The following is a 27,762-nucleotide window of genomic DNA, read 5'->3' on the forward strand; positions in this document are numbered from 1 at the left end:
TGAAGGGGAGAGCCCGGCAGTTGTCAATAACTACTACATTTTCCTAGAGCCATTTTTACTGACAAAATATTAGTCTGCAATATACCATACAAAACATTTTCTTGTATCATTGTTCTTACAGTTCTGTAAAGTAGCTCTCTTCCTGATAAATAAGAAATTCTCTTTGTATCTGCTTCAGTCCTCTGCTCCTGTCATTTGTGTATTTCTGCCTTTATCTACAATCTACTGCTTATCTTCCTGCTCTGTCCCCTTTCCCCCACATTATACATTATTTTATCTTATTTTCAGCTTCTTTTTGTCACTCTCATTTCTATTCCGATTTCTTTCATCTCCCACTTTCCATTCAAACTCCTTCTCTCTTTTCTAGATGCCACTAAACTTTTACTATTTGATGTTTTAGAAATTGTAAAGAGGAGGAAAGATAAGAAAATGAAAATAACTAAAGGAAAAGAAAAGTTTATTTAGGGTTGGGAGGAGATTTGGGAATGTACTGCATCCTTGGCCACAGGGACACATAGTGCTATAGTATTCCAGTTCTCTTTCTCCCATTCCATGGAGCACAGGCAGGTAGATAGCCAAAGGCTTGATCATGACTTCTTAAATTTTTCTTCCTATAAAGGTACAGAATCAAAAAGAATAAACATGATTTTCTTAAAATACTATTAAAATACTCATTTTTTAAAATTACATTCCTCTGTGAAACAGCATGTCTTTATGTAAGTCAACCAAATATTGCATTAAATGTAGAAACATGAGAATCCAGTTCTTTTCCATTAAGCTTGATGTTAGCAAGTGAAAAAATAAAACAGACACACCCTTCTTGATGTTTATTTGTTTGTTCATTTATTATGGAAAATATATTTAATTTTCATGAAAACATTTTCATGGTAAAATTTAATAGGATTATTATGGCTACCATTCAATAAATTGCTGAATAGAAACTTAAAATTTCTCAGTTTTAATTTATAAAATGGTAAACAATGGTAACTAAACCCATTAAAGTAAAAGGTTTTAGGAGTCCTCAATAATTTTAAACAGTGCAGTTTCTTTATAAATTATATTTTACTATTCTTTAGCATTATTAAATGGAAACAATAGACTGTTTAGCATAGTTGAGATTAATTAAGTCAATTAAGTTTCTTAATTGAGCAATACTTTGTCTTTCTTAGCAGTTATCATCAGCTGCTGAAAAACCTAATTTATGGCTTTATACTGAAGAGTTGTGAAAAAAGGCAATCTGTCTTTCCAGGAACACTTTTGTATTCAATGATGGAAACACATACCTCTCCATCTCCACACACACCCCTCTTGAGGCAAATATATAAAAATCCCGTATAAACTTCTTTTGTACAAATGTTGCATTTGCTGGTAACCAAAAGAAATCCCTACTATCTCTTAGAACACAGAAATTGAGGGTTGGTGTTATAATCTGGCACCAGCAAGTTTGTAGTCACAGAAGTTTTGCTGGGCTGAGTTAATCAGGAGGTGTGTCTTTTAAAGGGCACAGGAAGCCCTAGGCATCCGTGAGTCGATGATTTGTAATTAAGATGACTAACACAATTTCAACCATTGAAGAATGTCATCCATGATGGGAAGTGTGAATTTCATCTAAATCTGTACACTTGGATATGAATATGACAAGGAAATTTTAATATTTGCCCATAGATGGAACAAACTACGGAAACTGTATCTAAATGTGTGTTTTAAATTTATATAGTTTTTCATGGTCTGGAAAATTAGTACAAAAAGTATTTCCCAAAGTGGTAAGATTTCTAAGAAATTTGGCAGATGCAAATCTATAACTTTTCTGTAGAGATAAATCATCAAGTCATCCTCCCAGGTTTCTAACAGATAAAGCCAACTGAACACGATTTCACAGTCTAAAATGACAAAACCCTTGAGGAAAATATCCACAATGAGTCAGAGCCAACAGAAAACTAATGGCAGGAATATACTCCTAATTCACTCATGTTATAGACGTATAATATGTGGCATAAAATACTATTTGAAACAATAGATGGGATGAAAGAAGCAATTGTTTAAACAAAGGGAAAATAAAATACTCTCTAAAAAGATCAGGCAGTTTAGAATGACTGAGTTGCAAGAAATAAAATAATGTAATAAATGATTTTTTTAAGTAGAGGTAAGAATTAGGTTCAAAAATGGATTGAAAAGAACCTATTGAGTTAGAGTATATACCATTATATACCTGGAGAAATTATTCAGAATGGTATTCAGAAATTATTCAGAATACCATAATAAGGAAAAATAAATAGAAAAAAAAATGTATAAAAAGTGACATGAAATTTAAAATGGAAAAACCATTCTGTATCTAATTAGTTATAAGAGAAAAAACAATGAAAAAAGGAAACATCTATAGAGATCCATTTCCAATAATTTTCTAGAAACAATGAAAGTCATGATTTCTCAAGTTCAAAAAGCATAATGATTGTAAATGTGGGATTATAAAATCAAATTTATTAGACAATCTAAATATCTTCTAATGAAAGTGATGACAGAAAAAAAATGAGGATAAAAAAGATAGATTCTCCATAAACACATGGCAATCAATTAAAAATATAATAGGGTTTTACAACAGTAACATTGAAGCTGTAAAATAGAACAATAATGTTTTCAAATAACTTCCTTCATTTTATATCCATCTAAACTGTTAAAAAGGGACGAAAAAACATTTTCCAAAAAGTTGAAGAATTTAGCATAAACAAGCCTTTAAAAATAGAGAAAATTGAATAAAAACTGAAGAACTAAAAAATAAAGAATAGAAAGAAATAATTTATAATTATGAATTTTAACAGGCTTTGCCTGTATCTAAACATGTAGTATAAATATATTTAGCAATAAGTAAATAATAAAGTTTTTAAAAATGTTAGAATGCAAGGGTAATCTCAATTTAACAATTCAGAAGCCATTTACGTGTTGAGGAGTCTAGACTCATTTATCTCTTTATAGCAGCATTTAAAGGATAAGCAAATTAAAGAACAGCTATAGAATATATAATTCCATAGCTAGTATGAAGGGGAAAGGGTGGAAAGATAAATAAAATGTGGCTAATCCAAAGGAAATTGAGATAAGTTATAGTGAAGTATTAGGAGGTAGGCATAAAGTAAAATAATACAAATAAATCATAAAATAACACATCACAATAAATTTAATACATACTTAAAAATATAAAGGCAGAAAAGATGAACATCAAAGACATTTTTAAAATATAAAGCCAGTCCTAAAAGGAAAACTAGAAAAGCAATATTAAGACCAGACAAAAATACACATTCACTCAAAAAGCATTTTAAAAATAAACACTGCCTCTACATTATTAATTAAAGAAAACTCAACAGAAAGATATAACAATGAAGATGTAGGAAAATGTATTTTAAAATATACATAGCAAACTTTGACAGATGAAAATAAAAGACATGTCTGTTATCAAAGAGAATAACAAGTCTGATTTAATGGAGATATATAGTCAATCAAAATCAATAAAATGCTATTTTTTTATTAATTCTAATCAGTAAGCATGACAGTAGAAAGATCTTTGATTCATTGTACACAAATGGAGCAGAATTTTTCACTTATCTGGTTGTACATGAAGTAGAGTCACACCATTTGTGCAATCATACATGTACCTAGGGTAATGATGTCTCTCTCATTCCACCATCTTTCCTAACCCCTTCCCTCTTCCCTCTCCCCTTTGCCCCATCCAAAGTTCCTCCATTAATCCCATGTCCCCCCTTATGGATTAGCATTCACTTGTCATATTTTTTAAGCACACATGAAAGAGTAAAACAAACATGACCAAAATATTTGATCATGAAGATGGCTTTGAGTTTATATATGTGGACTGGTATTAGATAATTCCAATAATCGATTCATATAATAATAATTTTCTGGAATATTTTCAGGGAAGAAACATTATATAAATATCCCAATAGGTGAAGAGTAACCATATGATAAAATTCAACACAAATTCAATATGTGAAAACATATTTTTAAAAAATCTCTTAACAAACTAGAAATAGAAGGAAATTTCCATAACTTAACAGAGAGTATCTACCAAATTCCACAGCATACGTAATATTTCATGGTGTAAATTTAGTAATATTTTTATAATCAGAAACAAGAAAAGAACATCTGCTTTCAGTGATTCTATTTCCATTTTTTTTCCCAGAGGTTGTAGCTAAAGTAGTAGAAGAAAAAAATTAAGAACGAAGGCATACAGATTAAAAAGGAACTGCAATTATTCTCATTCTCAGATGGTATGCATTACATATTTTTACCAACCATGTTAAAAAAATTACTAGAACAACAAGAAAGCTTAGTAAAGTTGCTTGATATAAGATCAAGATAAAATTTAATCACAAGTTTCCAATAATAATAAAATTGCTTGTATGAGACTAATCCTTTGGCTTATAACAATTACAATTATAACTTCTCAAATTTTTTTAAAAAAAACATCTTTTGAAGAGAGATGAAAAATAGGAAAATTTAGAGCAATCTCAACATTTGAAATAAGGAAGCTCACCTGGGGAAAATTAGCATTTATATGACTTTTTGCCTGAGAGAACTCCCCAGTGGTCTCTATGCACCATCTAGATCTAAATCAGAAAACAACAGTTTCTCTGCTCTCCTGATGGCTCTGCTTGAGGGATCTGTCATTCCACGGACTTCAGGTCACTTGACTATCCTAAAATCCAAGCTCTATGACAAGCTTGAGAACATTACCATGATGTAGTTCATCTGACCTTTTCTTGGTGTTAGGATGAAAGCAACACTCTTTTCCACTTTCTACCTCCTTAGTAGAAACAAAAGTCTCCTCCTGTGCACTCCACTTTTTAGCAAAGCCATGCTTGATTGTCAGCTGGGTGATTCTCAATTCAACTCTGAACTGGGGTTGGATTTCAGAGGTAAGCAGAAAGACTGTCCATAAATACTTTACGTTTTAAAGTTGTTTCCATGGGAGTTCATTAATGTTTATTGCTGTATTCTGGTAGATGAATATATAAGATTTTGCTGATTCTATGTTTAAGGGATATTTGAGTTGTTTTCATTGACAAATGCAAGATAAGGCAGTCAAAAAATGTGTTTGGTTAGGTCTTTGAGTGCACAAGTGCACATGATTCTTTTGAACAGAAACCTAGATGTGAAATTGCTGGTCTTCAGGAATGTGTCATTCAACTTTAGTAGGAAATTCTGAGGAGTTCTTTAAGTCCTTATATCAATCCTTTTTGGTTCTGTGGTTCACTCCACATGCTATTACAGTATTATGTGACTTGATGATTTCACACCATCTTATTAAGTGTAGAGGAATCTCATAATGACAATTTGAATTTTACTAGCTACATTTGTACCACATATCCAATGCTACTCTGTCAGTCTTTAATAGTATCTATCAATAAACAAAATTTTAATGTTGTGCTGCTTATCAAGGTTAAAATGATTTTCTACTCTCACAGACCTCAAGAGATTTTACTATAATCTTCAAAGATTACTGTTTCTTGCTCATTTATATCTGCAAACCATATGGAATTGATTTTTCTATCTACTGTGATGTAAGCATCAAAGTCCTTCCCCCACGCCATATACATATTCAGTCGATCTAATACTATTTATTGAAAAGACATTCTTTCTACATATCTCTTTGGTGTCGTGTTTGAAGGAATTCAAATGTGTAAATACTTGAAAGTTATTTTATGGACTTTCTCATCTGTTCTACCTGATGATTTGACTCTTCTTAAATGAACTATTCACTGTCTAAATCACTGTAGCTTTCTAGGTCTCGATATCCAATAATATGAATCCTTCTACTTTATAATCCCTTTAAAGAATGTGTTGGCTATGTAGGGACCTTTGAACTTTTTCCCCTTGGTGTTTCAGCTGATTAATCTTCATTTGTGTTATCTTCTAAAATTTTAAAAATTATATATTTTAGCTAAATAATTTCCTGTACATTAAAATTTTAAGTTTTAATTTATTTCAAAGATAAATTGAAAGGAAAGTACAGTGATATCCTATATGTGTCTGGTTCCCACAGAGGCATAGCTATCCTCCACAGCAAGAACCCCCACCATAGTGGTAAAACTATTACAATTTATAAACCTACATTGAAACATCATTATCATTCAAAGTCCATAGTTTACTTTTTAGTGCTTGCTCTTGGCAATGTACATTCTATAGGTTTAGACAAATGTATAATGGACTGCATCTGTCCCTAAAGTACTATGCAGAGTATTTTCATTGCCATAAAAAATTTTTGTGTTCAGTCTAGTCATCATTCCCTCTCCACTAACCCCTGAAACTACTTATGTTTTTCAACAGCTCCATATTTTGCCTTTTCCCAAATTTCATATAGTTGGAATAAATACTTTATAACCTTTTTCTGATTGGCTTCTTCCACTTAATAATATCATTTAAGTTTCTTCCAAGTTTTTTTTATGACTTGATAGTTCATTTGTGTTTTGTACCATATCATATTCAATTATGTGTAGGTAACATACTTCATTCACTTACTAAAGAACTGTCTGGTTGCTTCTAAGTTGTGCGGACATAAGTTTCCAACTCCTTTGGTAAATACTCAGAAGCATGATTGCAAGATTGCATGGTAAGTACACGGTCAGCTTTGTAAAAAACTTCTAAACTAAGGGCTCAGTGGTAGTTCTCGCCTAACATGTGTAAGGCACGGTGTTTGATCCCCAACAGTGTAAAAAAAAAGAAACTGTTAGAATATTTTTTTTCTTGATATTTCATCAATTATTTCTCAGGTAATCAATCATCATATCCAGTTAAAATATTTTTTAAAGTAGCCATGCTATTTTACATTCCCACTAGCAGTTGAATGTGAGTCCCTGCTGCTCAAAGCCTTACCTTGTCACTGTTCTGTATTTTAGCCATTCTAATAAGTACACAGTAGTATACATCGTTGTTTCAACTTAAATTTTTAATGACATCATCATCATCATCATCTTTTTTATATACTTACTTGCCATGTGTATATCTTGTTTTGTGAAATACCTGTCAAAATCTTTGACCTGTTTTAAAATAGAATTTGTTGTTGCTGATGGTTGAATTTAAGAGATTCATATATGTTGGAAAACAGTTCTTTATAAGTTTTAAAAATATTTTCTCCCAGTCTGTGTCTTGTTTTTTCATTGCCTTGACAGTGATTTTTGCAGAGCAGAAATGTTTAATTTCACTGAAATCCAGCGTATTGATTCTTGGACATGATGAATTGTACCTAAGTTCTTACATCTAAAAGATCGTGACCAAATTCAAGGTGAAGGCCATCTAGATTTTCTTCTACGTTAGCTATGAGAAGTTTTATAGTTTTCCATTTAACATATAGGGCCATGAGACATTTTTGCAAGGGGTGCAAAGTCCATGTTTTTTTTGTTTCATTTGAACATGTGTATTCATTCTTGTTTATTTTTTATTTTTAATTTGTTCTAATTAGTATATTCATTCTTGCAGCATTATTTGTTGAAAATATTCTCTTTGGTTATTGTCTTTTCTCCTTTGTCAAAGATTCAACTGACTACATTTAAGGGGAATCTATTTTCTCTCTGCTCCACTCATTGATCTTATTTACTCTTTCTCTAACCCCACATTGACTTGGTGATTCTAGCTTTATTGTAAGGGGTGTTAGTTTAGCGGTGTCAGTTACCTGACTTTATTCTTCTTTAATAGTGCGTTGACTAATCTGGGCCTTTTTCTATGCCATATATCTATAGAATCAGTTTGTCAATATCCACAATACAACTTGTATTTTCATTGAGATTTCATTGACTCAAAGATCAACTTTTTAAGAATTAGTATCTTGACATATTGACTCTTCCTATCCATGAACAAGGTATAGCTCTCAATTTATTTAGTTCTCTGAATTCTTTCATCACAGTTTTGTGGGTTTTCTCATTCAAATGTTGTATGAATTTTCTTCCATTTACACAAAAGTATTTCATTTTTGTGAGTGCTAACAAATGTGATATTGTGCTGTTGTGTGTTTGTTTTTGCAATTATATGGACTAAATCTAGGGCCTTATGATATGCTAGACAAATACTGTTCCCCTGAGCTAAATTCCTAACCCCTGGTGTTATGTTTTTAAATATAAAATTTCACTTATTCATTGCTGATGTGTAGGAAAGTGATGGACTTCTATATACTAATCTGATATCCTGAAGCCTTGCTATAATTGATTTTAATACCATGAGGGTTTTTTTTTTTCATTCTTTTATATTTTCTACATAAGAAATGTTACCTATGAACAAAGATTGTTGTATTTCTCCCATTGTTGTTTGTATACCTTTATTTTCTGTTCTTATCTTAGTGTGTTGTGTAAAACTCCCAGGACAATGTTGAAAAGATGTGACAAGAGGAGATAGTCCTGCTTTATTCCTGATATTGGTGAAAAAGTCTTGAGTTCCTCACAACTAAATGATGTCAGCTGCAGGTCTTTTGTAGATATTCCTGATTAAGATGAAGAAGATTTATACTGTTCATAGTTCCCTAAGAGTTTCTAATCTCTTTTTATCATGAAGGGTATTAGAGTATGTAAATGCTTCTTCTTCATCTATTGACATGATCATATGATTGTTCCTATTTAGCCCTTTGGTGTGATAGATTACATTAAATGATTTTTGGATGTCAAAATAGTTTTGCATAAATGAGATAAATCCCACTTGGCTGTGGTATATAATTCTTTTTATACATTATCAAATTTGACTTGCAAATTACATTTCGATTTTTATATCCATATTAAAGACAGACATTGTTTTGTAGTTTTCTTATAATGTCTTTATCTGGTTTTGGCATTAGGGTCATATGGTCCTCACAGGATAAGTTAGGAAATATTCCTTCTACTTGTATCTTCTGAAAGACATTTTAGATAATTGATATAATTACTTCCTTAAATGGTTGGAACATTTCACCAGTGAACCCATCCTAGCCTTCTAGGGGTCTGTCTGGGATTTTAAACTCTCATATTCAAGATATTTGTCGATTACATTTCAGGTTTCTCTGTTCTGATGCTGCTTCCCATGGAGGCTTCAGCTTCACTATTTTGTAATTTTCTGTATTCCCGATTATCTCTCAAAATTTGGGGCACCAGTTTGTCCTGTGTTTTCATTTCTCTTATGAATCCAGAAAGATGTGTTGAATTTTCAGTTTGTTGAGCTTTTTACTTGTTAGGATAGAGTGAAGACTTTTAATCTTTTTATACATGCACAACTAAGAACTAGAAATCTATCCTTTTAAAAAAGTTATAAATAAATTGGCTTTATGCAGTATGTTTGAATTTTTTGATATGTAGTTTTACAGCTAGATATGAACAGAGGATGGTGGGATGACTTTTGGCAAACAGACATATATATTTCCTTTTTCCTTTAGGAAATGTAGACATCGATATTTACATATCTCCTAATCAAGGCAACAATCTATAGATTTATCTATAATTAAAGAATGCAATACTTTTGAAGATTTTCAGATTAAATATTCTTTTTAAAAAAAACTAAACTTTTTTATTGTTTCTTTATTTTTTTATTTTTATGTGGTGCTGAGGCTAGAACCCTGCCTCATATGTGCTAGGCAAGTTCTCCAACTTCAGCCTCAAATTAAACATTCTTTACCCATTGCATTTATATTATTGCAACATTAAATATTTCCATTGATGATAATTTTTATTTTTATTTAAACAATACTGGGTTCCAGTTTTATAAGTTCTATTCCATTTCTGGTGAGCAATCACTCCCCCAGTGTACTCCTTTACCAGTGTACTCGTTCAATAAAAGCCAGAGATTTTACCAGGGTCTCTTCACCGTGGAGCAAGCCTTGCTTTAATGTTTCTTCCTCTTCATCCCAAGGTCCACAGACTGCCAAAAGCTTTGCTCAGTTTCATGACCTCTTAGTCATTTTCCACTTGGCTTCTCCTCCACTCTGCTTCCATTACACTCATCTTCTTAGAATATGGAGAGAGGCTTAGCATCTGGCAAATGCATGGAGACAAAAATTATATCAGATACTGGGTTTATTTCAGTTCCTGTCTTCTCTCCCAGATCTTAGCCTGTGGGGTTCCTGCTTCTGTATTTGCTGTTCACAAGTTTCTAGGTTTTCTAGTTTTGTGTTGTTTTATTTTGTTTTCTGAGGAATTTATACCGAAATAAAAACTTACATAATTGTAGGAGTAACTAGGAAACTTGGGTTCCAAAGGGGAAAATTAGATAATACAGAAAAATCACTGCCCAGTCCTCCTGGAGACAGGTTCTTCCAGCTGCTGGAACTGCAGTGCATAGGTAGATAGGCTCTGTGGAATGTTGCTGCTTCTGGATCTCATGGGGCAAGTCCTATGACCAGGAAGAAGAGCTACACATAGGAGGGTCAAGAAAGGACATGCTGGAAGCTATCAATATATCTGTGTCTGTCTCTTACCTTTTCCAGTCATGATACTCTCCAAAGAAAAATGGTGATTGCTTTACTTCTCCCTTCCAAGTCTCATATAAATATCTCTTTTGGCTGACTAACGGAAATCATGTGCGAAGGAGATTCTGGTAAGCATGGTTCTAGCCTAGCCATGTTGAAATAGTACCAAACCACTAGAGATATAACAAGTGGTTTACTCAGAAGGAAACTAAATGGCCAGTAAACATAATAAAAGATGCCAAAGTGCACATTTACTCTGAAAAAAATGTTATTTGAAAACATAAGATATGATTTCACGTGCATCCGATTGGATAAAATAAAAACTGTTAATGAGGATCAAATATTCCTGGCAGAGTGTAAATTAGTTCAGTTGGGTTAAAAAGCAATTTGAAATATTAAATGACCTTGGAAATATACACAGCGTTCAAGGCAATGATTCTTCTGTTAGATATGCTTGGTTCACACATGTACACAAAGAGAAGTTTACCAAAATATTTATAGCAGCATTGGTTTTAATAGCTAAATAAATAAATAAAGCTTCAAAAGAAAATTAAATGTCTGCTAATGGGGCTCTGGATAAACATCTACTTATTCATAAAATAAAACTTATGCAATGGTTAAAATGAAATAATAAGAGCTAAATATATAAATATGAATAAATCTTAAAGACAATGTTGAAAAAGCAAGTTGCTAAAAAATATAGAGAGCATAATAGCATTTCTATAATTTTTTTAAATATGCAAAATAACACCACATATATTTATGGAATTCATACATATGTATTAGAAATATAAAACGTCCAGAAGAGTGATGCCAACTTCAGGGGAATGCAATAAGGGAGAGTTCACAAGAGGCTCTGATAGTATTTGCAATAGTTTTATTTCCTATGTTTGGTACAGATGCATGGGTGCTTGTTCTGTTATCCCAATACATTTTAGTTAGCCATCACTCCTCCAGTGTACTCCTTCAGTCATTCAATAAAAGCCAGATTTTTTACTGAGATACCTTCTATGTGGAACACTCCATGCTTTAATTTTTCTCCCTTCCTCATCCCAAGGTCCATAGACTGCCTAAAGCTTTGCTTACTTTCATGACCTCTTAGTCACTTTCCATCTCGCTTCCCTTCCACTCTGCTTCTGTTACATTCATCTTCTTGGAATATGGAGAGAGGCTTCTAACCTGGCAAATGTATGGAGGCAAAAAATATGTCAGATATTGGTATTATTTCAGTTTCTGTCTTCTCCATTGGAAACAACACCAGGATACAGAAACCTTAACTGAAACTGACAAACTCTTGAGTAGGAAAGTTTAAAGTTCCAAATTTATTTCTTAATTGCTGAAAACAGAAATCTGATCTTGCAAAGTATATTTAATTCCCCTGTCCACAAAAATAGTTCCTTAACTTCACCTATTCCACATATCAGTGCATCAACCAAACTTTAAATCTCTCCCCTCTTGATTCAAACGTTTTTTCTTTCTTTTTATGTAATATTAACTAGTTTTTGGATATTTTATGGTTAAGACTGAACTCTTGCTTAAAATTAGAAAATACTATCTCAGTAACTTTTGTATTATCACACATCTTTGAACCCATGTAATATATTTTTCTTTACTTGGGTTTTATCTTATTTTGGAATTACTTTGAGTAAAAAGTAAGGGTCATTTATTGAAAAGATAAAGGATTTATTCCTTATACAGTAGTCCCTTGGTACAGTAGAATGAACTGGACATAACTTTCCTATGTTCATATATGAATACATGACCAGTATAACTCTGCATCATGTACAACTACAAGAATGGTGGTTATATATTCTACTGTTGTGTATAACTAAAAAGAACAAATTTAAAAAATAGTCCCTTAGTATCCCTGAGGGATCAATTTGAGGGCTTCCTTCTACACAAAAATATGAGGAGGCTCAAGTCCCTTATATATAATTGTGTAGTATTTGCATATAACCCATGCATGTCCTATTGTAATACTTTAAATCAGCTCTAGATTTCTTTTTTAATATATATTTTGTTTATTTTTGACATGTTATGATTTTTTAAAATTTGTTTTAATTAGTTACACATGACAGTACAATGATCTTCACATATCATACATTTGAATCAGATGTGGTATAATTTCTCATTTTTCTGAGTGTACAGATTGTCTAGATTTCTTATGATGGCTGATTCTATATACATACTAAGTAAGGAGTTTATACTGTCTTGTTCAGAGAATGATGATAAGAAAAAAAGCTTGTACATATTCAGTACAGTCATAATTGCTTTCTGATTATTTGTTATCTATATTAGTTGAATCCAAGGATAGGAAGGACAACTATATTTAAGAAACTGATAACATTTACTAGAAAGGTTAGAAAGGCATTTAAACTTGGCAGGGCTGGTACACTTGAGAAAGTCTGTAGGAGAAGGGGAATATAATACGGAAGGGAAGAACAAATGGAGGGAGTCCCATCTTTGGGATATACCAGAATGAAAAGGAGGAACAAAGGAGTTAACAAGAAGGCATATGTTGTAGATTGTGTGAAATGGTCCTTCCTCAAAACCCTTCAAAAATTTTCAATATATTCATTAATTCATGAAATGCTGATAAAGAGTGAAATTTTAAGGAAACAGTGATGGTGGGGGATATTCACATGAGAGTATAATATGGCCAAGAACTAAAACAGCCCATGTAGATTAGGAGCTCAAAGTCACATGAGGAAACATGGTAAGGAAAGACTGATTTTACAGAGAGCTCTGCGAACAGCCACTACCCCTAGAAGTGGAAACCAGACCACATTCATTCAAATTTCCAAAGAATATGACACACCACTGTTGACAACTCTACCACATTAAAACATATTTTAAACAGGCTGACCTTTTCCCATTCCTTTCAATACAGTTTGTAAGTGAAACTGAAATGCAGTGTTTGCTGTCAGGAAAGTTGATTCAGAGCAACAAAATTCAAATGACATATAAAGTATGTGTATATCCTGCTTAGGCCTTAATGGCAGAAAAATGGTAGCATTTTTTTTAGAAAGGTGGATTAAAGTCAAATTTACATATAAGTTTCATTTTTACAGTTAGATATGTAGAGAAAATGGATTGATAACTTTTGGGAAGTTGATGTATGTTTTTTCTCTTCCTTTTAGCAAATGTAGACATCAATATTTAAGTAACTCCTAATCAGGGCAATAATCTGTAGACAAAGTATCCGATACTTTTGCAGATTTTTAAAATTGAACATTGTTTACCCTTTGGATTTAAAATATTTCAACATTAAGCATGTATGTTGTTGGTAACTTTCATTTAAACACATTCATTGCCTTCTTATATTTTTCTGGTGAAGTGGTCATTAAAAATAATTCTTCTTTATTTAAAATTTAAAAGTTTTATTTTAGAAAAATAAATATGATAGAGTTACAGAACAACATTGCTTTGATTTAAAATAGTATGAACTGAACAATATGAAAGTATGGTTTTCTTGTTATTAATTAGCAAAATTTTAATGATTTTTGTTTTGTGCATGATATTTGTTCTTTTTAAATTCCTTGCTGGTATATACATGTCTTGAATTATATTATGCCCTTGTGATGGAAAAAGAAAGTTGGACCCAAAACTTCTTGTTTGTAATGAGTTATTTGCTAAGCAACAGAAATTTTAACCTTCTCTCAGAAGTTTCATTGATGGTAACAGTTGGAACAAGCCACCTCAGTATTAGTGTTAGGGTGGAAGGGTCTAGAGTCAAGGTTTTATGATTTCAAACCACTGTTGGTCTTTGTAAACCGGGGTCACTTCTTTAATCTCTGTGAGAACATTACAAAGCTCTCTTCTTGGGAGAATTTGAATGAATGAATGGGATCATAAGTGCAGAACTTCCCGTGTAATGCCTAACATAGTAATAATCAACACTTGTGAGGTATAATTATTTTTCTTAAATTATGTAGGCTAAAAATGGCTATTTTGGGGCTGGGGTTGTAGCTCAGTGGTAGAGAGCTTGCCTAGCATGTGTGAGGCACTAGGTTTGATCCTCAGCACCACATAAACAAATAAATAGATAAACAAACAAATAAATATATAAATTTATTTATGTCCATCTACAACTAAAAAAATAATTAAATTTAAAAAATGGGGGCTGGGGTTGTGGCTCAGCAGTAGAGCCCTTGCCCCGCATGTGCAAGGACCTGGGTTCGATCCTCAGCACCACATACAAATCATAGATGCAATTGCTGCTTAAGCTCAGGCCATTGCTGCCTGTCTTCAGTAGGCAACCTAGTCAATAGAAGCACCTTAGGGGCCAGAGTGTCTTAGACACTGCCTCCTTTGTGACTTGAATTTAGGTCTCTACACCTTACTTTGCTCATTTGCGAGTTGAGAATTTAGAGGAGAGGATTTCTATAGGTCTAATCTAGTTAGTCCCAATAATCAATGAGTTAGTATTCTTTCTTGAATACACCTGTATTATCCACTAGAAATACATGGACCCCACATTAAAGTGAGGCTCAAGAGAGAAACACAGGTAGCTGAAGAAGAAAGAATGTCTCTCCTGACAGATTCACTCAGCAACAAAACTCATCATACATTTTAATATCACTAAAAAAGGTGAATTCACATAGTCCACTTATTCTCTAATTTCTTCATTCATGTGAAAGCAGTGCATACCTACTTTATAGGCGGTACTAGGAATACAGAAATAAATATTTCCCCTCCACAAAGTTAGTGGGACAAGCACACAATCACACCATTGTGAAAAGGACCTGAGTGTTCATGAATATATGGTTAATTTCCCATGTGGCACTGCAGAACAGTGGCAAAAGGACAGTCTCTGCAGTCAGTTAAGTGTTAGATTAATTGAAGAGCCATATGGAAAAACCAACCTTAACAATTAATAACCTTAATAATAAACAAAGATAAAGCCAGGTAGATTGCAGAATCAAATATGAAAAATAAAATAATAAAGCCTTAAAAAGATAACAGAATGTCTTTATAAATGTGGAGTATACAAATATATCTTAACATATAAAAAGTTCTGACTATGAGAGAAAAGACTGACAAACTGGATCACATTAAAATTCTCAAAATATTTCCTTATCAAAAGATAACACTAGGCGCTGGGGCTGTGGCTCAGAGGTAGAGTGCTTGCCTGGCACTGTGAGGTACTGGGTTTGATCCTCAGCACCATATAAAAATAAAATAAATAAATAAAATAAAGATATTGTGTCCAACTACAATATATGTGTGTGTATATATAAAGATATATCTTTATATATATATATGATAACACTATTAGAATAAAATGGTAAATTCCAGAAGAGAATTCATAAAGAAGTGCTAAAAATCAGTTAGAAAAAGACAATCCAATAGAAATATGGAAATGGACTTAAAATAATCTTTCACAAAAAAACAGATATCAAAATGGTCATTAAACATATAAAAAGTTCTATAATATCATTGCAAATCAAGGAAATATTAGGTGAAAACATAATTTTGGCATATGTACAATGATATGCCACCATATAATGGCAAAAATAAAACAAGGAGAACCAACCTATAGTGTTGAGATGCTGTCATGAAGAATCATGTGATGAGTCATGTTTGAAATGAGGCTTCTGAACAGATAAAACACTCAGCACGCACCCAAGGCCCTCCCAGGCTGGGAAGGGGCCCTGGCCACAAACACCTGGGAGAGGCCTAGGCTCTGAGTTGACTCAATGCATTTCCTGTCTTAAGAATATTTTCGTTTTAACCATAAATGGGTTAAATGCTATATTCTGTGACTTGAGAATTTCAGGCATCGAAAAAAGGGACATTAGTTGAGGATTGGAAATGGGGAAGGAGTAAAGCCATCTGCAAGTGAAACTGCAAAGGAGGAAAATTTGATATTGTATGAGAAGAGATACGATTTTTTTTAACTCCCTTTCTTAAATGAAGTGGTGTGGTTACTTTCCTTCATCCTCCCTCTCTCCAAATGTTTTTCAATCCTGGCTAGTTGATGGTTTCAGTGTCCTGTCTGTAACCCTCTAAGTTTCCCGTCTCCATGCAAACAGCTCCCTATGTGCTTCTACCTATGTCTTTGTTGGGGGCATTGTGCTTAGACTTGCCTGGCATTAGCCCCAGGCAGTTTTCTGCATTGACTGTTGGGTATATTTACTTAGCTCTTTGGCTCTGATGAGTCTGCTCTAAGGTGACTTATAAACCTCCTTGCAGGATTGTACCAAAGTTTCCTCATCTGTGGGTCTTTGATTGATATCAAATCCTTGCTGGACTTTCTTTGCTCCCCTGACACATTCCTAACTTTCTTACTACTTTTTTTTTCCTTGGAAAATCTTGTCTACCTCACTTTTATATGAATCTTCCTCTCAGGGTGAACATTTAGTGACCCCAACCCTTAGGTACCTATGTATTATAATTACCTTGGAAGTAGGTATTTAGGTGAATAGAAATTCTTAGCTCAGACCATGAGAAAAGAAAGCAAAGTAAGGAGCTTAATCTTTTCATGACCATGTGATATGGTGTGTGTATGTGTGTGTGTGAGGGGGGGTGGCAGGGGTGGGAGGGGGAGAGACTTGTTCAAGGCAGGCCAACAGGCAGAAAACTCAGGCAGGCATTGATGCTGTGCTGTTGAAGAAGAATTCCTTCTCTTTCTGGAAATCTCTATTTTGCTAAGTCCTTAAAATGATTGGATGAGACCCCCCCCCCCACATTATTGAGGGTAGTCTACTTAAAGTCAATTGATTATAGGTATTAGCCACATGTATGAACTATCTTCATAGTAAGATCTTGATTAGTGATTAATTAAATAACTGAATTATAGCCTGGCCAAGTTGACTTGGAAGAAAAGCCATAACACTGTAGGACTAATGAAGTTAGAAGAGACACAATATGTTTTGCCATGTCAAAGTAGCACCAACATGACCTTCACAGAAACTGCTTGGCATTGATGCTGCATAATAATAAATCTGCACATTATTAAATTAGTCATATTATCTTCTTACAAAATGCTGTGACTCACAAAAATAAACAATCATATATGCACACACATACATAAATATGTATATTCATATGTTTTAAATAATCGGCTCATGACTTTCAAAAAATAGAAAGGAATTTTGTGTTTGTACTTATAGTGAAGACGCATTAAGTGGGCATTTTTCCCAATCCAGTTTGTCAACTATTTTTCCAACATTATCTACCTGCAAAGGCACTGGAATGAGAAGAGTGAGGGAGACAGAGCTGGGAAGAAGACAACAAATAGAATTAATACCAGGAATCTGGTATAGGCTCATGGGGCCCCAGGGCAGATATCTTAATACCAAACCAGTCCCAACGGAGTGTATCTGATTTACACCAGTAGAGGCCATGCAAGAGGGACAGAAGGTTTGATTCAGGAAGCAGGACAGGAGTCATGGTCATTCCAAGACTATCTTGGCATCTAAAACAGATAAGACACATCCCTAGTCATTGGATGTCAAACAGTAGCCTGGAGGTCCCGCAGGATAGATTATTTAGAAATCTACTTGGCTTTGTTTCCTTTTATAAACATTTGGTTTTCCTCTAATTTTGGACAGGTGGGAAGATTATGTACCTTTGCCCTCCTTGAAATTAGGTGCAGTGAAGTAATGAGATCAGGCCAATGAAGTGTGAGTGTAGTCACTCATGAGTGCCATGCAGGCAGAGGCTTTTGATTGCTGGGCCTCACCTCTCCAGCCCTCTTCTCCTCCTGCAGGGTGACAGTCGAAGCACATGTTGATGTCTGCGCTGATTGTGGCACTGGGATGCTGAGTCAGCACAGGGAGGACAGCTGCCCTGGCAGGCTGCCCAGACCTGCAGAGGACTTCAAACTTCTGTTAAGATCCTGAGATCTTCAATTTTTACTGCAGCATTGTCTAAATCTTCCTGGTGGGGACATGGAAACTAGCTATCTAATTAATAGCTCCAGAGCTTACCAAGACTCCCCAGTTAGAGACTATCTGTTGCCTAGAATCTCTGTCTTTCTTCCTTTCTCCATCCATACTGATTACTTCATTTTATTTTTGGCACTGGGTATGCTATAGAGACAACTGGGATGGGCAAAGATGGGATCAGAAGGTAGTCATTTTCATAATGAGGAAATGGATTTTCGTAACCACTGGAATTGAAAGGTGTCAACCCTTGAAAGTGAACAGAGGGCATGCTATAAACATCTTAGCTCCTCTTTTTATCTTACACTTGATTTACGGAGGGCTCTTGCCAAACATATAGTAGGGGAGTTAGTAAGGAACATAAAACAGTCAAACCATCTCTGGAAAACAACCCTATTGTAAGGATACTGAAAGACCTAATATATCCAGGAAAAAGTTAAACAACCAAGCAGCATGAAGGACAAAAAGGAACACAGAGTTCGTAGCTTCTCTTCCTCTGCTCTCTTTGCCTCTGCTGACTCTGACCCATGGCTTCTCTGTCAAGAATGGTATCATCTGTTTATACTCCTTGCACATGAGTCCTGTCTGCGTGGCAACCTTAGTTCATTCAAACTTTCCCGTGAATTTTAAGGTCAAACTCTTCACAGAGGGCATCTGACTAGGCTAAAGTTTCTTTTGTAAAATAGTTCAAGGAATTTAAAGGTCACCAACCTTTAGGTGACCTCAAGAAGATGTTTATGTACCCAGGTCCAACCCCCCCACTCCCAGGCCAGTGGTTGAACTTATGACCCAAATGATCACTCAGCAGGTGAGGTGACTGGGCCTTTTTCTTAAAAATAAGTGTGCTGGTGCTGGTAAATTGTGATTTAATCAAAACATGGTCTGTCATAATTGTAAGAATTGAAAGCATATTCAATTCATGGGGTACTTTTAACAGGACAGATACCCTGACACATATCTAGCACACTTTCCCCAACCAACAGTATTTCTTTGGCCTGGGCAATCGGGGACACCCCAAAAGAGAGAAGGAAACTCTTTTGAGGGACTGCTTTTAAAAAACACAACCCCAATTCTATTTACTTCCTCCCTGAAAATTGCTGATGTCTGGCCTAACTTATCACCAGGGAATAGCTTAGATGTTGCAAACAATAGAACTCTTTGTGTATCTGGAGAAAGAGGAAATATGAGTAATACTGTGCTCTCACTGGATCTACACAAGTAACTACTCTTACAGTGAGAGACACACCTCATGCTAACAACTGAATGCCTAAATTCCCATTCCATTTCTCATCCTGAGGGCCCAAGTCAACTGTCTTTATTCTACGAAGGTTAGTTTTATGACTTAAAAAACCCCACTAAACATGAAATTTAATTTTTTTTCTTACACATACTTTGAACTGTTTATTTCAACTATGAAAAAAATCAGAAAAACTAACTCCAGACTTGCATTATAATAGAATATTCACTTTTTCAACAAACATTTATTAGTGACCTAGTGTGTGCCAAGTGTACTGCAGACACTGTGGATTCAGGAACAAAACAGACCAGTCCTGTTCTCAAGGTTCTTATTTATCTAGTTACGAGTAGCCAAACAAATACATCCCACTCATAATGTTAACTAGTCTAAAATACTAAAAGGAACTGAATCGATGTAGAGAAGCAGAGAGAAATGTGGTACTATTTGAAGTAGGTATACAAGACTTCTTTGTGCAGCTCAACAATAATCTCCCCTTCTGTTAAGACTAATAGACAACTCTCAGTTGTCATCTTAGTCAATCTGTCAGCATCCTTGACACAATTTACTTCATTTGCCTGGCTTTAGAGACATAATCCTTCTATTCCATAAGCTGTCCCTTTCCATGGGCTTTGCTGGTTCCCTTTTCTCCTTACCCTTGAACTGAAATAAAGCATGACTCTGCCATGGCTTCCTAATTCAAATGCCAGAGATGTGAAGGTCTCTCCTTTCAAGTCCAGGACCTACATGTCTGCATGCCATCTCCACTTCTACGTGTAACATGCAACTCAACATTGACATATCTAAGTTTAGTTCTTCTTCATGAAACAGACTCCTCCTTTCCAATCTTTCCTTTCTCAGTAAATGGTAACTTCTACCTTCTATTTGCTCACACCCAAAAGCTTGAAGTTTTCCTTGACCTCTTTTTAATTTTCCCATATCCTGTATTCAATCCATCAGCAAATCCTCTTAGTTCAACTTTTTACATATACTTGGAAATGGATGCTTCTTACCACTCCCTTCTAAACTACATAATACTAACCAACTTATTTCTAGTTTGGGTCATGACAAGAGTCTCTCAACTGGTCTTTCCACTTCCACCCTTTCTCATTTCCCATCACTTTGCTTGTTTTCTCTAAGCCTATATGATAAAATCCCTCTCATTTCATCCAAAATAAAATTCAGAGTCTTTCCTATTATATAAAGGCTTTATATAAGCGGAGTTTACACGATCTCTCTGACTTTACCTTCTGCCACTCTTTGCAGTTCACTCCAGCAACACTGGCCTCCTTTGACAGTTGGTAAAGATGCCAACCAGACTCTGCCCTCAGGGCCTTTGCATCTATAGTTCCTTTTTGTCTGGAACTCACTTCTTCTGTGTGGCTGCAGAGCCATCTCCATCACCTTGAGAATCTCTGTTCAAATATCAGCTTTTCAGAGACCCCTTCTCTGTATGCCATGGCCACCACAGCAGTTTGTGTCACTTCCTTCAGTGCCCTAGCCACTGTGTGTTATGATTATGGTCATCCCTCAGCCCACTTCCATGGCCTGTGTGTAGTGCAAGTGCTGTCTTCTATCATCTGTCTCTCTTGACTAGAATGTAAGTTTTATGAGGGTAGAGACTTTGGTTTTTCCATATTACATTCACAGTGACTGATAGGTATAGATACTCAATAACTATCTATTGAATATATGCCTTCCACTAGCCCTAAATATTAGCAAAATAAAACTTTACTACTTAGAAGTAAATGGAAAGGTGGCTGGTCTGAGTGCCAAATTCAAATTAAGAATAGAATATTTACTTGCAAATTCATGAACTTTTAATCAGTAATGGGCAAACTCTTGTTCTAGTAAGGGTAAATCTCTGCCTGCTTTAAAGGATAAAACTAATTTCTAATTATTTACTGGTTTTGCATATGTAAATCTGCCTTGAAAGGACCAGAAAAAGTTCTTCTAAATTGATCTATCAAGTCTCCAAAAATGTTGTTGTAGTTTGATTAGTGAGTTCTTTGCTATTATTATTGAAGTGTTCTCAAATCACTTCAAATGTAAATTTCAGCTCATTTTAGGTCAAATATTCTGATTTTTTTGAGTTTAGAAAAGCCAAAATACATAAAATTTTATAGCACATTTGTTTCTTGGATTTTTAAAATAGAATGGCAAATGTATAGCTCTTCTTAATGGAAACATTTATGACTTGGCACAATCTATTCATAATTTCAAAGTCTGGAATTAAATTAAAGTTAAAACTGTCTAGGAGAAAGAGTTAATGACATTTCTCTCTCATATGTGTGTTTGTGAGTTTTAGTCATACTGATATCTCCTTGAGAATAGAGACCCTGGTACTTAGCCTAACATCTATCTCATACTGTGAATACCAACACTCATTCAACAAAATTTGTTGAGCACCTACATTGTGCCAAGAACTTGGATATGAAATGAGGATACAAATATAAATAAAATGAATATTTGGTTATTAAATCCAAATGAACATTGATCAAATATTCTTGCCAAATTTTATGTAAAATATTTCTCCATATTGAACTTGGTATACAAGTTCAAAGATTTTCATTTAATCTGTAGTGGAAAAATTATATGTATTCCTATATATACTTGCTATAAAAATGCTCAATGTTCAGAATTGTCTAAATGAATTAAACTACCTCCTGACAAAACCAAGGCTCAAGAAAATTTCAAGACAAATCCAAAAGATCAACAACATAAAGCCCTTTCAGTTTGAACCTCAAATAAAATCCATGTAGACTAGTGTATTTCATAGAGCCTCTATAGTAAACAAGAAAGAACTCCATACAAATAGAAGGGAATGGTGTGGGAACTTGATTTAAGAACATACATCAAATTCACACACATTCATGGCCTTTCCAGGCCTGACTGTCTATTTACAGATCCTTCAACTTTGTATCCCACCATCTTAAGTGAGAATGTAGATAGAACATACTGATATCTAACTTAGAAGAGCTATGTCCAGAAATTATTATTCAAGTCTAATATCCAAATGATAGTAAATCCACCCCAGAATCAAAGTCCAATATTTTAAAAGTTATTCTCAAAATAAGATATAAAAAACAATGTCATTTTTTCCTCTTTTCTTCTTTCTTTTTTTCCTCTGGATATAGCAAATCACTTAGTAAGCAAAACAAAATATTTTTCATTTCCTATAATTTGCATCCAAACTGTATAAAGCATTTAAATGCACATGATTCCAAGTACACATTACTTTCCCTCATATTTATCTTTATTATTATTTTTGATGAAACTAATAGCAAACTAGTTTGTTTTCTCCAATAGTAAGAGAAAGCAGCTTCTTATGCTTAATTGTTTGTAAAGATAATATGTATGTAACAGTTATAAAGTAAGACTTTGAGATCCTTGAGTGGAGAAACAAAATCGTTGAATCATTCTTCATTCTATACTTTTATGCATCATCTAACATCATACCTTGTACAGAACAGGTGTTCAAAACACAACTGGTAAATGAATAATTCATTCACAGAAAATTAAGATTTGATGTTCATGTATTAAAAGAGGGAATATTTTTAGTCTTCGGGTTGTTCTCTTATATAACAGTTACACAAGCCTTTGGGATTTAACTAAGGATTTTATTCTTTCAATTAATAAAATAAATGAGTTTTGTATGTTGATATAGTACTACTACCTACCCTAACAAACATATCTTCAACTAGTGGAATAACCCAACAGAAGATTATTTCTTTATAAGGTAAAGTATAATGCAGATTTTCTTCATAGGTGACAGCATTCCTTTAGTTGAAGAATTAGCTCTAGCCACATGATGTTCTGTGGGTCCCTGAGTCTTAGAAGCCTCTGTATGCAACTAAAGGATGGGAGCTGATAGACTGGAGAATGTGTATCTGCTCCTTAACTACCTTGGCTAGCAAGTGACAGAACACTTTAGCCTGGATCCAGGGTCAGGCTGGGAAATGGACTCCCTAGCTGGGCAGATGCTAGAGAGATAGATTATGGAAAGGAAAGTGCATTTTTTTTGGTGGGGGGGCTAACTTTTTATTTTCTTAATTTTTTCTTCACAAGCAGAGGACATTTCCAAAGTCAGCTCATGGAAATTGAAATAACTTTTTGAAAATGTAAATTCCAAAGGTAATTCTATGAAGTGGTAATATAATCAAGAATAGCTCGGACAGTCTAACAGGATTAAAAAAAAAAAAAAAAGAAAGAATGGCAGTTGCAGACAGTTGGATGTCTAAATGAATATCTGAGTAAAAAAGATAATTTGGCTATCAGGTTCAGTAAGCCAAGTTTATGGATATTAACTAGTCCCCAGTTTTTAACCTGCTGTTAGTTTTCTTTGGAGCAGGGTCCAATTTGTTTAAGAAGTGTCTATGTTGCAACAGTTGTAGAACTATACACATGCTTTAAAAATGCCTGATGATAATAAGATATGTTGTGAAGTAATTATGATTCATAACTTTTTTTTCCCACACATACCTCAGCTAGGAGGTGTCCTAGACCTGTAGCGGACTGAAGGGTGTGACTGAAAGGTGTGCCTTTATTTCCTATCTCTATCATAAAACTTCTCTATGCTGCTGACATTCTAAGCCTTCTGATGTTGGTTCAATGGCATTTTCCTGTATTTGGAGAAAGTTAGTCCAAATAACAGTGGGAACTATATCTGTTTGCCACATGTGTGTGAGAATGTTTTGCCCTTGGAAGTGAGCATCCCTGGACATGGTTTCCTGGTCTTTCCTGAAGCAGGCCCTCTTCACCCACAGGTCTTGGCATCCTTCCCTCTCTGTGTGCCATCTGGCCTGGGACCAACTTCCCAAATCTGCCTCAGCAACTAACTCTTCTTGTGTCCAGGAGGCTGTTTGCAACAAACCCTTTTGGAGGAGATTATGGTGACCTCTAGGAGCACATGATTTTATGTTTTCTGAAAGCTATGCCAGACTCTAGGCTTTACTGACAGGGAAGACCATTTTTAGAGCACCACACCCCTATATGCAGGCTCATAAATTACCTACCACAGTGTCTGGCATATGAATAAAAGGAGCACAATACATAATTATTGAATAAATTGTCTGCCTAATTACCACATCCTATTCTGGGGTTGTAAACTGGCCAGCAGAATCTCACCCTTTGGGCCCATGGCATTCTCTCTTTGCTGGTGGGACACACCCCATATCCTGCCCCTTATCTTGGAGGCCTCCCCAGAGGCTACTTTCTAGTGTGTGTTCCTACTTCTTGCAGTTCACACTACCCCTTGTGTTCCAGCACCACCAGCCCGAAAAATAAGTTATTAAAACTTAGTTTTCAAGTTTGAGCTTAATCTAATCCCTGTCGTCAAAACAGTTCTGCTGGCTCCATCTCCTGCCTTCCTAAACCCTTTTCTAGGCCATTTATTGGGTCTGTAGTTCAATTCAGGAAATAGGAAAAACCCATTTGGAATTTGCAAATAAAATAGGAAGGACTGAGGGTGAAAAATTTGTTTAACTTTCTTCATAATTCCCTCCAGAATTCTAACTTTCTTGAGGGTCCTTGGAGCTGAGGTTGATCCAGGAGAGGCTGAGATGACACCTGGCAGAGGGAGAACCACTTCTAAGATTCCTCTGGTCTGAAAAGAGCATTTCTGCTACTAACACTCTGCCCCCCAGCGTCTAGCATTCTCGCCTTAACTTTCCTTCCAACCTGAGATACCGCGGCGGGCAACTGTCTACAGCTCCAAGGTCCTGCGGATATCCAGAGTACCAAGTGGATGACAGGCAGATTTGGTGTCGCCTGTCCCAAACAGTGGCTGAGTGTCCTTGTGTGAACAGTCAAAAGGCGACTTCCACGTTTCTCCCGCTCCCACATTTCTCCATAGAGTGCAACAGGGCAGCCTAGGATGGCTGAATCGCCCGGGGTCGCTTGGACTCCTGTCCCCACTCTCCCAGGAAAGCCCGGTCCTGTGTCCCGCAGCGCCAGACACAGCCAGGTCCCTGATCCGCGACTTTTGACAGGGGACCCTTCCTCTTAAGGTGTGCATGCATGGGTGGGAAACAGTAACAGCCACCATACCGCCAACACAAAAGCCCACTAGAAAATACAACCGTACACCCCATCACAGGCGGAGCCCATCTCCGCAAGGTAAGTTGTTTATTTGTCATAGTTTTGGCGATTCTCCCTGGACAGCTGCGGCAGCGACAGCAGCTGCGCCGTGGGCCCCAAGCTCCTCGCGCTCTTCCTTCCTCCGCCCTCTCTCGGTTGCCCCCACCCGCTTCACTCCTCTCCCCGCCTTCTCCGTGCCCTCTCACAGGCCACGCACACACCCGGAGACACCGTCCGTTCTTGGCTACTCACACTGCAGCTTAACCCAGTCTCCAAGGCGCGGGTGCCAAGGAGGCGCGGGGGTGTATGCGGATTCCAGGGTAGGAAGCCAAGTGAGGGTGGGGGTGGCATGGTAGAGCCCATCTCCTCCCAGCCACCACCCCCTGCCCATTCTCCTTTCCTAATCCTGGCCTGCCAGCAACAGTGACACCTGAGCAAGGACTGGGCGGTGGAGGCGGCAGGCCCGCTGGACAGGCAGCTGGTGGAAAACAGAGCGAGGGGCGGGGACAGCAAGGAGGAACGGGGGGCGGGACGAATTCGGAGGCCGCCACCTGGCAGTGAGGGACACACGACCTAGCCAATGAGTGCACGGGGCTGCGACGTCGGGGCGGGAGGCCGGGGGCGGGCCCCGCGGGGAGGCGGAGGCTACCCCGGCGCTAGAGGCGGGGGCCGGGAGGAGGAAGGGGAGGAGGCGGAGGCGGGCGCGGTGGCGGTGGCCGGCGGAGGCGGTGGCGGAGGCGGCGGAGGAGGGTAGGTTGTGCCCGGGACTGTGTGTGCCGAGCTCCGCGGCTGTGCCTGTGTGAGTGAAGGAGCGGTGCCGGGAGGCAGAGGCGAGCGCGGGCGAGCGCGGCAGCGGGACGTCTACCGCGGCCGCGGCACCGGCGGCTGCATCGGCGGCGCTCGGTGTGGGGAAGCAGCGGCGGCGGCGGCGGCAGCAGCAGCAGCAGCAGCAGCAACAGCAGCGGCCGTCTCAACGCCACCGGGGACGCCGAGGCGCTGCTGGTGGCACTGACATCCGCGGCCCTGCCTCTTCTCCCTCGCCCCCGGCCCTCCCCATGTGATCGGTCTTAATCCCGGCCGTGTGCGCGCGTGGGTCTCCATTCCGCGGTGCCCGGTCTCCGTGCCGGGGTGGGTACTCGTGTGTGCGCTTCTCCTCCCCATCCCCCTTCCCCCAAGAATAAAAGAAGAACCGGGAGGCGTGCTCAGAAAATAAATAAATAACCACCACACACGCGCAGCCCGGAGCGAGTCGGCGGGGCTGGCGGCGGCAGTGGAGGAGGAGTGAAGGCGGCGGCAGCGGAGGAGGGACGCGCGGAGAAGGCAGTAACTTTAAAGCCAGCTCAGAGCCCAGACCTCCAGCCAAGCGGTTTGCAGCGCGGCGGCGGCGGCGTTGAGTGTCTGGCCCGCCGGTCCGGTGGGGGTGTGCAGTCGGACGGACAAGCAGCGCGTCGCTGTCCCCCGGCGGCTGGAGATGTCCGAGCCCAAGGCAATTGATCCCAAGTTGTCGACGACCGACAGGGTGGTGAAAGGTAAGCGGAGCGCCACGGTCGCTCGGGTGCACGGTGTGCCGCAGGCGCCCGGGCGGCTCGCCTCGCCTCGCCTCCCCTCCCCCCCGCCCAGGGTTCTCCTCACCCAGCTCCAGCCACGGACCTTCTAGGATATTGTGCAACCCGCGAACCCCCTCCCCCGCGGCGCCCTTCCCCCACGCCTCCCTCTCAGCTCCACTTGGGGCATTTTTATTGACGGGGGCGTCAGTTGGCAAATGGCTGAGCCGCGGGGAGGCGGCGGCGGGGTGGCGGTGGCGGTGGCGGGAGGGGGCGCCCCGGGGGTGGTTGCTGGCAGGGTGTAGCTGCTATGACAGAAATAGGAAGTGGGTGGCTGCTCGCAGGCTTGCATGGGATCGGGTTTATGGTTTTCTTTTGCAGAGGGAGGGGGTGATTTATGGCTTTTAAAAAATTAATATGGCATTTTTATGTGGCCGTGGCTTTCCACGGACTACCTCGCTGGGGCAGGGTTCTCTTGGTGCTCCATTGCAGCAATTCCCTCCGCGCCCCTTCCCCCTCCCACTGGAAGGGCCTGCACAGGACTCGCGAGAGAGCGGGAGAGCGTGGGGGGAGCCTGGCGTTTCCTTCCGCGCG

At 37.5% G+C, this 27,762-nt stretch overlaps 1 protein-coding gene, 1 long non-coding RNA gene and 1 other non-coding gene across 5 annotated transcripts in view; 1 reads left to right on the top strand and 2 right to left on the bottom strand.

Moving 5' to 3' along the window:
* Position 1: 1 nt before the first annotated feature.
* Positions 2 to 26,121, bottom strand: LOC124102599 (uncharacterized). Of its 2 annotated transcripts, XR_009228150.1 has the most exons (4): positions 25,877 to 26,121; positions 11,510 to 11,602; positions 9,809 to 9,989; positions 2 to 611 (listed from the first exon to the last, which is right to left on the bottom strand). It is a non-coding gene; the product is annotated as an uncharacterized LOC124102599 (long non-coding RNA). The 2 variants fall into 2 exon arrangements; XR_006854934.2 differs by lacking the exon at positions 2 to 611 and having other exon boundaries at positions 3,740 to 9,989.
* LOC124102800 (small nucleolar RNA SNORD20) lies at positions 6,734 to 6,796 on the bottom strand. The gene has a single exon (XR_006854995.1). It is a non-coding gene; the product is annotated as a small nucleolar RNA SNORD20 (small nucleolar RNA).
* A 501-nt stretch (positions 26,122 to 26,622) lies between the features above and the next one.
* The window catches only part of Ppp3ca (protein phosphatase 3 catalytic subunit alpha), a 310,937-nt gene continuing 309,797 nt past the window's right edge, over positions 26,623 to 27,762 (top strand). Inside the window, exon 1 of one of the 2 annotated variants that reach the window (XM_058583828.1) lies at positions 26,623 to 27,153. In XM_058583828.1, the coding sequence (XP_058439811.1) occupies positions 27,096 to 27,153 (58 nt within the window). In that variant the 5' untranslated portion in view covers positions 26,623 to 27,095. The remainder of the gene's footprint in view (positions 27,154 to 27,762) is intronic. The other variant, XM_046458923.2, reaches the window with a different exon arrangement.

Source organism: Marmota monax, unplaced genomic scaffold, assembly GCF_021218885.2.
Source record: "Marmota monax isolate L192 unplaced genomic scaffold, Marmota_monax_Labrador192_F-V1.1 WCK01_AAM20220418_F8-fsc00002, whole genome shotgun sequence".
In the NCBI taxonomy this organism is placed as follows: domain Eukaryota; kingdom Metazoa; phylum Chordata; class Mammalia; order Rodentia; family Sciuridae; genus Marmota; species Marmota monax.